Source organism: Monopterus albus, unplaced genomic scaffold (assembly GCF_001952655.1).
Source record: "Monopterus albus unplaced genomic scaffold, M_albus_1.0 scaffold83.1, whole genome shotgun sequence".
NCBI classification, from domain to species: Eukaryota; Metazoa; Chordata; class Actinopteri; order Synbranchiformes; family Synbranchidae; genus Monopterus; species Monopterus albus.
The window spans coordinates 116,054-126,283 of record NW_018127963.1 but is presented as its reverse complement, the minus strand read 5'-3'; the positions used below and the strand labels follow the sequence as shown (position 1 = coordinate 126,283).

The 10,230-nt window shown below is 42.9% G+C and overlaps 1 protein-coding gene across 2 annotated transcripts in view; it reads left to right on the top strand.

Moving 5' to 3' along the window:
- The window catches only part of ssbp3b (single stranded DNA binding protein 3b), a 16,808-nt gene extending 8,144 nt beyond the window's left edge, over window positions 1–8,664 (top strand). Inside the window, exons 5-18 of one of the 2 annotated variants that reach the window (XM_020607006.1) lie at window positions 3,057–3,146; window positions 4,176–4,250; window positions 4,506–4,568; window positions 4,655–4,718; window positions 4,821–4,894; window positions 5,041–5,105; window positions 5,202–5,250; window positions 5,524–5,559; window positions 5,687–5,741; window positions 5,831–5,895; window positions 6,555–6,633; window positions 6,828–6,856; window positions 6,948–7,049; window positions 7,297–8,664. In XM_020607006.1, coding sequence (XP_020462662.1) covers window positions 3,057–3,146; window positions 4,176–4,250; window positions 4,506–4,568; window positions 4,655–4,718; window positions 4,821–4,894; window positions 5,041–5,105; window positions 5,202–5,250; window positions 5,524–5,559; window positions 5,687–5,741; window positions 5,831–5,895; window positions 6,555–6,633; window positions 6,828–6,856; window positions 6,948–7,049; window positions 7,297–7,326 — 876 coding nt within the window. In that variant the 3' untranslated portion in view covers window positions 7,327–8,664. The remainder of the gene's footprint in view (window positions 1–3,056; window positions 3,147–4,175; window positions 4,251–4,505; window positions 4,569–4,654; window positions 4,719–4,820; window positions 4,895–5,040; window positions 5,106–5,201; window positions 5,251–5,523; window positions 5,560–5,686; window positions 5,742–5,830; window positions 5,896–6,554; window positions 6,634–6,827; window positions 6,857–6,947; window positions 7,050–7,296) is intronic. The other variant, XM_020607007.1, reaches the window with a different exon arrangement.
- Window positions 8,665–10,230: the final 1,566 nt, after the last annotated feature.

Below are 10,230 nucleotides of genomic sequence, written 5' to 3'. Positions count from 1 at the left end.
GCTGTAATCGCAGCAAAAGGTGGCGCTACAAAGTATTAACTTAAGGGGGCTGAATAATTTTGCACGCCCAATTTTTCTGTTTTTTATTTGTTAAAAACGTTTGAAATATCCAATAAATTTCGTTCTACTTCATGATTGTGTCCCACTTGTTGTTGATTCTTCCCAAAAAATTACAGTTTTATATCTTTATGTTTGAAGCCTGAAATGTGGCAAAAGGTCGCAAAGTTCAAGGGGGCCGAATACTTTCGCAAGGCACTGTATATATATACACACACATGTTATTTGCCTAAAGGTGTTTCACAGGAACTTAACAAGCCGTAACCTGGAGCTTCCCATACCTGTATGTCTGCAGAACATTGAAGGGCTGATGTGTTCTGTTAGCTTTGCTTTTCCCACTGTACCTTCCCTGTGTTGGTCACTGTTCACACACAAAGGAGCATAGAGTGCAGTACTCCTTAATCATGCCTGCAACAAAATCTGCCAATAATGGAGACCCATATGAGCATCTTACCAAACAGCAGTTGAACAACCAGAAGACAGTTTTTGCTGATTTGCCCACAGTCAACTTGCTGAAGTCCCTGTTCTAAACTAGCGTGAGTGTATGTAAACTAGTGAGTATAATACATGAGACGTGACGATGCTACTGTTTACCCAGTCATGGGTGACAGCCTTGCGAGCACCCACCCACTTCCTGGAACTTGAGTTGGTCCTGAGTGGTGCCAAAATTTATCTCTGGGAACTTGTCTCCAAAGCAGGCTGAGGGCAGTGGAAACAAAACAGTACCTGGGACAGTGGGTTCACATTCCATTAGGGTTTGGTAGGTCCCTTTAGTGGAAAAGGCCTGTAAAAAATGCTTTTCTGGTCTGAGCCTTAGGTTGTGCTACAGATTTCTGCTTGAAACATTTCTACTTGAATGGGTTGGGTAACTGGTCAAGATTGGTGAGGACGTATAGACAGTGCTGAACTGTAAAGGCTCGAGAACTCCACAAATCTTCTTTTGTATACAGCTTTTTTTTTTAGATTGTTTAAGAAAAGCCCAGATGTTGCTTAATGCTCATCTGCTCACTCAGTTAAGATGCATGCTTAACTGTTGGGGGGTGACAGTGGTGTGGTGTGGTGGGTAGAGCAGCCGTCTCCCAATCGGAAGGTTGAAGGTTCGAGTCTCGGTGCCTGCAGTCCACATGTCGAAGTGTCCTTGGGCAAGACTGAGCCCCCAAGTTGCCCATGATGGCGGCGCGTATGCACACAGTGGCCCGGGGCCCTCGGCTCCAAGCAGAATTTTGTTGTATGTGTCACAATGTTACAATGACAATAAAATAAAGCTGCTTCTTTTGAATCTTTCTGTTTCTTTGGATCCACCTTTTGAACCTCTTCTCTAGCAACAATAGGTTTGTGCTGACTGTGTCATTGGCGCCTGATGAGACGTGGCCTCACTTCTCTCTCTGCTGAGGTATTTCACAGAGGCCCTGCAGTGGCAACCTGAGCAGATATAATTAGGAAAGGTGCAGTCGATACCAGGGAGTGTACTGGTTATTGACCAGTGGTGTGTGTGTGTGTGCGCTTTTTTTGTGTACGTTTACACTACTGTGTGAGTGAGCTACGGGTTAAGAAACTGAAGGGGAGAGGCCTCTCTCCTTCTGTAGCTGTTCTTTGGAAGGTAAACCCCACAGCTCTGAAGACATTAGCTCATCTCAGATTGCTTCAGCTACAGGGAAGAAAAACTCAGTCAATTAGGAGTGTGTGACCGAAGCAAATGGCACATTAGTGAATTAGGGCTGCGGTTTGAGCAGGAAATCGGCCCAGCGAGCTCCTGCTGTGCAGCAGCACTTTGGAACCACTGACTCAGTGAATCCCACTAATACTTATCTGATCCACTAGATTCTGGATCAGCAGGGCTTAGAAGCCTCAGTAAGAACTCCATTAATGCCCCTTTCATACTGGGACCCACAAATGATGCAGGTCTGCTGGAAGATGTTGGTATGGTCTTTCATTCTCTTTTCAGATGAGTCTTTAAAGGAAATTTAAACAACAATTACATGAAATTTACTTCAAATCTGAATGAGAGCCATGAAGTCTGGTAGCATAATAATGCATGTTAACCCTATAAAACCATTTATATCATATTTGATACGTGAGGTTTCTGAGCAAAAAAAAAATTACCAAAAATGCCCCATGTATCAAATGTGATACAAAAGAAATAATCTAAATAATATGGCACCTCTAGTCCTATATGCCTGGACTGTCTGTCTATGCATATATGGCAAATAAAAATCATGGATCTTGAATTTCCAATCATGAATTTTATTTTGGATTTTGTTAAAAGGTTTAATAAACATCTCAGTTGCAAAAAATTAGAATGTTCTGGCTATTTTTTGATATGTTGGGCTTTACAGGGATAACTAATTCATATAGACAGTAAATAGTAGCTATAGCTTGCTTCACCGAGTTAGCCCAAAGGTACATCCAAAGTCTCTGGTATGATCAGCCTCAGTCGACCCAGAAGTCATTCTGGTTGACTGAGGCTGTTTCTAGTCTCATATCAGCTCTGAGGATTGAGGATTGAGGAGGCTGCTGGAGGAGCCATGAGTGACCATACTTTGCAGAAGACTTTTATGAACCAGTGCACCCCTCTATTGGAAATTGGTGATTGGATGCTTCAGATGAAGGAATAGGAGAAAAGAAGTCGTTAATAACGTGTTTCCTTGAGTCCTCTTTCCTCACACGTTTTCCATTTATTTTTTTCCTCACATCTTGGGTGGGACTAAGACACTAGGAAAAGATGCAAGTGAGGGAGACTATGGTGCTTATAAGATACTTTGATAGTACCCCAAGAGATTCAGTGGATTCCTCACGTGCTCCTCTGGTGGCCAGCTGTGCCAAGAAGGACAAAATAAATGTCTAACAGGATTTTCACCTTCATGTTGAAGGTTGTTGTCTGCACTTTGACTACTGTTGTTTGAGTTGGGACAAATCTAAAAAATATTACCAGTTTACTTACATTGTGCAGAACAGTGAGTAATAGTTTGAAATGCTGCTGTTCTGTTTTTCCATCTTAGAGTGCAGCAGCAGCCCCCAGCCCTGTGATGGGAGGTATGCCCCCCGGTGAAGGCATGCCAGGAGGACCCATGCCACCTGGCTTTTTCCAGGTCAGTCCATCACTACACTGATACCATCTGTGATTATACTGTCATACAATGACTGCTTTCACTCGATAAATTATGTCAACAAGCTCTGGGAAATGTCAGGATTTGTGTATATTCTGGAGCTATAGGCCTCCTCTACTGCTTTGTGTTTTGCTCCACTCTGCTCAGTGAACTTGTAGTAAACATCATAGACATTCTGTCTGCCTGGGCCCTGCCAGTGCTGTAAACAGGCAGGCGTGGCCCGGCCATTTTTCCTAATGGCCAAATCGAAAGGTGCAGCACCTATTGTAAATCAATATCTTACGAGGATAAACTCTTGACAGGCAAGTGTGTGGAACAGCCTCCAAGAGGTGACAGAAAATTGCAGAGCTGCTCTGCCTCCACTAGACCAAATCATCAGTTTATTATGATCTAGAAGCCACAAAGCTGCGGCTCATTATGTGATCATGTTAATATGAGGAAAGACATTTTGACATTGATGTATGAACGTACACACACTCATACTTTCCATACCAGTATCTAGGAGGAGGCTCAATTAGACCCCCTCACTCTCTGTCAGATCAGCAACATTAGTGACACAGTGCCGGTGTTTAGTGTTGTTATAAAGCTAATTGCATAGAGCTTAATTGATGCTGTTAATTCAGGGAAATTAGCACTGATAACATGCTGCATGCAGCAGGCTTCTTAATGTCTTGACTGACAGGCAAAAGAGTACACATCCTCTCCATCTCTGTCTCTTTTCTCTCATACAAGGCTAAGTCATTTGCTTGCTCTTCTCTGCTCACTCTTTCTCTCTCACTGCGTTTGGTACATGAAAATGAACATCCTATTTTTGTACATTTTCACTTTTTTTTTTTTTTGCAACACACTTTGGTTCCTTGCACTCCAACTGTCCTTTGCCCTGCAGTAACCCTGCTTCTCTCTTTGCCCCTCTATGTCACCTGTTTCTTGTTCTCTCTTTTTTCCTCTCTCTTTCAACCTCCCCTCCCTCTTACTTTCCTGTTTGCTTTTTCATTTTATGCGATGCCACAGGGTCCTCCTGGTCCCCAGGGCTCTCCTCACCCTCAGCCTCCTCCCCCTAACAGTATGATGGGGCCTCATAGTCAGGTAATGCTCCCTCCCTCTCTTTCTCTGTTTTTGACTCTCTCTTTGTCTTTCTCTGTTTTGCTATCTGCGGTCATTTGGGAATGCTGGTTCTTATTGCTGATGCTTCATGCTTTGGTATTCGTCCCAGCTTAATGCTTTATGCTGCTGTCAGTAGTCACAAACATGCTAATGAGACATTAGAACAATACAATATTTGGAGAGATGTACATCACTTCTTTATTTCTTACTTATGGAGCAATTGTATTTGTGTTGTAGTCCTTCATGTCGCCTCGCTTTGCGGGAGGCCCAAGAGGTCCACCTATCAGGATGGCTAGTCAGGTAGAGTGTAAACACATACACAGCATGGATGCAAAATACATAGCATGTATGTAAAACTTCACTTTCATTGGCCCTTTTTGTTTTAGCCTCCAGGAGGAGTACCAGGTCCTCATCCCATGCTGCCCAGCATGGACCCCACACGACCACAAGGTGTGTGCTGTATACCCTTTAACTACCTACTACATCTACATCAGATGTTATTTCCTGCCTTCTCTCTTCATATAAACTGCCTGTTTCCTGTTATCCCTCTAGGCCACCCTAATCTAGGGCCAATGCAGAGAATGAGCGGCCCTCGAGGTATGGGACCTATGGGGCCTGGCCCTCAGGTAGGCTGCTCCTTCACTTAGTACATATGAGCACTGCATTTATGAGCGAGCTGTGCTCGGCCTTATTTATAAAAGGTTTCTTCCATTACTGTATCATGTGGTTTAAATCCTCCCAGATGATTTATGATTTTTGGTTGCCTTTTCAGAACTTTGGTGGTGGGATGAGGCCTCCACACAATACCATGGGTCCTGGTATGCCAGGAGTGAACATGTGAGCCTGTTTTGCATTTGTAATTTATATTCTCTTACAAGTATTTCAACCAAAATGCAACACTGAACTACAGCTTCTATTGCATTTACCATCTAGGGGCCCAGGGACCGGCCGACCATGGCCCAATCCCAACAATGCCAATTCTGTGAGTAATAATGTACACACACACATATACCCAGAGAAATGCTGGTTCAGATTGCAGACAGATTTCCTCTCAGAGCGGAGGAGGTCTAAATGTTCCACCAAGGTTCTAGTCTAGGATGTAATTGTAGTATTATGTGTCACGGTTTCCACCGACTGTTGGACAGACAGCCATAATGGTGTTAGGATGATCAAATGATGGACTGATGACATTTTGAGGTATAGACAATGGCTTTCGCTCCCATTTCTGGTCTGTAATGTTTGTTTTTGGTTTCAGATGCCTTACTCATCACCCTCTCCTGGTGCATATGGGGTGAGAACATGTCCTGATGTCTCAACTCATACATACTACAGACACTATAGTATAGGAAATAACATCTTCATTTGTTTTTATGTGTGCATTTGTGACATATCTTTATTTTGTGACTGCTTCTCCAAAGGGGGCTTCTGGAGGAGGAGGACCCCCAGGAACTCCCATCATGCCCAGCCCTGCAGGTTAGTGCTTCCCTGACCTGTGCTGTTAATCACCACCTTCTCCATGCATTATCCAGTACCAATTCTATGTATGATTGCATCTTTTCCAGACTCAAACAACTCTGGTGACAATTTGTACACCATGATCAACACTGGACCCGGAAACCGAAATAATGCAAGTTCCTTGTTTGTGACTTTATTGTGAAATAAGCATGGATGTTGTGATCACTGAGTTAAGCAGAGGCACTGTTAGTACAGTTAGCATAAATTTAAAGACAGCTCTTTCTACAAAGTTATTTTTATTGTTCACTAACTACCTGACTACATACTGTATATTCTTTTTTGCGCCAAGCCCACAACTCAATTTCAGTATTGTCCTGTATCAAGAAACCTGTTTCAGCAGAAACATCAGAGTCAGACTCGGGGGGGACACTTTTAAAGTGGCTGACAAATAATATAATGACTGAGGCATATACTATAGTGAGTTGTAAGTTGAACTGGTCATTAAGAAAGGCTTTCACCTTTAGCAAACACCACAATTGTATTGTATCATTCTCAGTTGGATACACTGCAGGATGAATGCTCTGGTAGCTTTCACAGATCAGCACACACACAAATGCACTTGTTACACTGGTTTTGTTTGTCTGTTAGTTATTCAATACCGTAGTCTGCTTTTGCAGTCAGGCCTCTTGAAGCTGAAATGAGCAGAACCATGCTTTTTCAACTGGCAGAAGGACTTAAATGCATGGTTCTTCTGGTCACTTGTTATTCAGGACTTTCCAGTTGCACATGAGTTGTAATAAGTGAGTCCATGCCATCTTGTTTCTCCACCAGTTCCCTATGGGCCCGGGCTCTGACGGACCCCTGGGAGCCATGGCTGGGATGGAACCACACCACATGAATGGGTCTCTAGGTAACACCACTACAAAACATGTAATAAGACGACAGAGAAATGTTTGTGTTGCATTCTTATGCATTCATTGATTTCAGAGGATACTTTTGTCTACTGTGTCACATGATACTTCAGTAGAGGGCAACAGATAAAAAAAATAAATAAAAATACATACAAACATTTTTTCATTGTTTTTCCTATTGCTTCATTCTTAGGCTCGGGTGATATGGATGGAATGAACAAGGTAAATATTATCATGCAAAGAAATCTATGCATTTTAGGGTAAATGTTAAACGTTCAAAAAAAAAAAAACATTGCACACTCTTTGTTTCCAGAATTCCCCAAACAATTTAAGTGGCATTAGCAATCCTCCTGGGACCCCGAGGGATGATGGGGAGCTGAGTGGAAACTTCCTCCACTCCTTTCAGAGTGAGAACGTAAGTCTCCTTTCTTGCCATTTCCTCTCCTCAGCTAACATCATACTGTTGGTGACTGTAATGCTACTTTGATGAAGCCAGTGGCAGAGTGCTGTTTGACTGCACAGTGAAGCCCCAGACACGGCGTATTAGCATCACTGACTACAGTAGCCCTGTGGAGAGCAAGCTGGGCATTTGACCAAGGGTAACTCGGTGGGGAAAAGGTATGTGTGCATGTTTTAATCTTCCCTTCTCTGTGCCTCCACAGTACTCGCCAACCATGACGATGAGTGTGTGACCCCCCACTCCCCCACCCCACCCGACATTATTTGCCATCATTCTGAGGATCTGAACTCACTACAGAACACGGCCAAACACATCAGCACCGAATCAGGGACAGGCGCCATTTTGGTTCCACACTAACGCCAGAGTGCTGGTCTGAGAAAAATCAAAATGGCCGGCGACTACTGCTCCTTGCTCAAAATGAAGGACAATTTCTCCATTTATCACAGCCCCAAGTGTGACAAAACCAGCTACTGAAATGCATTCATGACATGTTTTCTGTTCTTCACAGAGCTCCTGTATCCTCAACCCCCTCAGTTCTAGTGCGAAGAGAGGAAAAAAAAGGTTTACCTCTTGTACTTTTTAATTATTGCTTTGTGGTGCAAGATGTGCAGGAAGTGTCTCCACTTTTGTCACTTAAAACACTGGAGAGTGCATATGCATTGTGAGCTTGGTAAGCCTTTGTCTTGTCATTTTACATAGCGCCATGCATACTGTGTCACAAAAGTCAGTTGACATGGGACTCGCAATCTGCCTTTTACTCTATGGCCACCTTTATAAATAACGTACTATTCTTCCCAATGCTCACTCTTTGATTTAAAGAGGTTTTAAAAGGGAGAAGCTGTGAAAGAATACAGCTTTTATTGTGATGACCTTTCACGGTATGTGAGTGCTCAGATGGTTCTTAAAATGTCAGATTGATCCCATTTGATCAATTGCAGTCTTTTATTGTTGATGGACGTGCTACTCTGCACTCTGTGCTGTTCCGTCCTGTCAAGGATAAAGCAGACTTTGACATTAGAAGTGAGTGCATGAATGCTGAGAATCTGTGTACAACATACTACCTAGTGCTGCTCTTCTCTATGTGGACACCTGCTTTAAGATGTGGTGTATATCTCTTATCTGCCTGTGCTTAACACTCTGTGCTCTCCATCGTCGTAGCCTTCTGTGTTGTTTCCAGATTAGCTGATGATGATGAAATGGCTATGAATGAGCTGCCCATTTTAATTGCTCAAACGTTCACTCTGTTGGTCATACTTCCCTCCTGTCAATGGTCATCCCTCTTGACCTAGCACCCCTCCATCCTTCTTTCCCTTGGCGCCCCACACTTTTTTTTTTTTATATTTTGATACAATCTTTGACTACATATATTGCCCCAGTTATTCCGATTTAGTCAAAGCTTTCTAAAATGATTCTAGTAGGCATCATTATAAACTTAGCAGCAGTCTTGTAAATGTGATGAGAATGTTTTTTTTTTTCTGTGAACTACGCATTATACACATCTGCCCTATGTTGCCTTTATTTGCTGATATTTTTTTATTTCAAATTGAGGAAAGATTGCTTGTTAATATAATTTTACAATAACTTATCCAAATGTGTGGATTGTTTTATTTTATTCATGTTTTGCTGATTCATACATAACTTTTTAGAGTAATGAAGGTTTGTTACTGATTCTGTAGATACAAGACTTCTGATTGAAGTTAACATATGATACAAATCACACAGTGAATACATGAAGACAAAATGCCACACAGTGCTGTTTTGTGTTGTAGAAGATGAGCTTATGGTAGACGGCAACAGCTAACATTAGATTGACATCTCTCCTTTGGCTGTTACCGCTCCTTCCTTTAGTCTCAGCAGATCACTCTCCACTTAGTAATCCCTGCAGGGGAGCCAGGGGGTGCTGTACTCTACAGCTGCCAGACCTGGGAGAGGAAATCCTGGGAAGCATGCGAGAGCCTTTGTGGCAGAGGAAACCTCTGCAGGTTGGCCAGATATGAAAAGGGACAAGGGACACAGTGGTTCGCAACCTGGGGGCTACAGTATGCCCATCATACTACTCTAATGTACTGTTCCTGATAGTCGAACAGTCTGCCAACTACAAATCTCCCTGTAAGTGTGCACTCCTCTTATTAGGTTAGAGCACACTTACCTGGTCAACAATGTCAGTGTGCAGCTAGTGTGTGTGATGAGTCACCCCTCTACCACCCAGCCATTGCTGAATGGCTGTCAGTAATCACGTAGTCCACTGAAACAAAGTCTCATAATGTGACAATGAAGCCTACAGAGGGTCTTTAGGTTATTTCTAAAGCTGCGTTTTGGCCAGTCAAAATCATTTTGCTTAAACCCTTTTGAACTCCATGACTGTTCATGTGGTCAGTGAAACCTTTCAGAGCTGATTTTCATCGCTGTCAATGCTGGTGTGTGACAAGTAAATTGTCTTTGTGTTCCTTTTCCCCCCTTTTGTCATTGCTTGTGACTAGATTCCTGAGCCTAACAGCACAACGAGCCTAAAGGGTTATAAATGGGCAGTAATTACCCCAACACTTGGCCTCTGTAAGCTCTGTCATGAAAAGCTTCTTTGCACTATGAAAGGACCAGTTCCCTTAGATAATGAATCCTATTGTCTTTATAGAAAAGTTGGTCAGGTGAGGATAACAGTTTCAATAGGGTGCAGTCAATGCATTAGAAACGGGTCAAAATAAGAAACTAATGAAGATCATTACAGTAGAGGAAGTTATTTTTGTTTTATAATCCAGCTGATTTAATTGTGCACATTCAGCCAGAGGGGTCACTCCAGATTCTAGGAGTCAAAATGACAGGCAATCCAACATTTTCCATCTCTGTCACACCCCTTTTGGAGAAAAACTTGCCTCACACTGCCCTCTGCTGGGCTTCAGTTTCCTGCTCTGGCCAAGAGACACAATTTGCACTCCCCAACATGTTTGTGACTCAACTTGCTGTAGATCCAGGCTTTGGTTTTTCTATAAGATTTCAGATGAATCTTAGCAAAAGCATGGTTGTGAGGATCTGACAGTGTTCTGGTTCCTGTCATAACAATAGGAAATGAAGCTGAGCTGCTGCTGCTGCTGCTGCTGGCTGCGCTCCACAGGATGTGGCCTGGCTGGGCAAGAGCCAA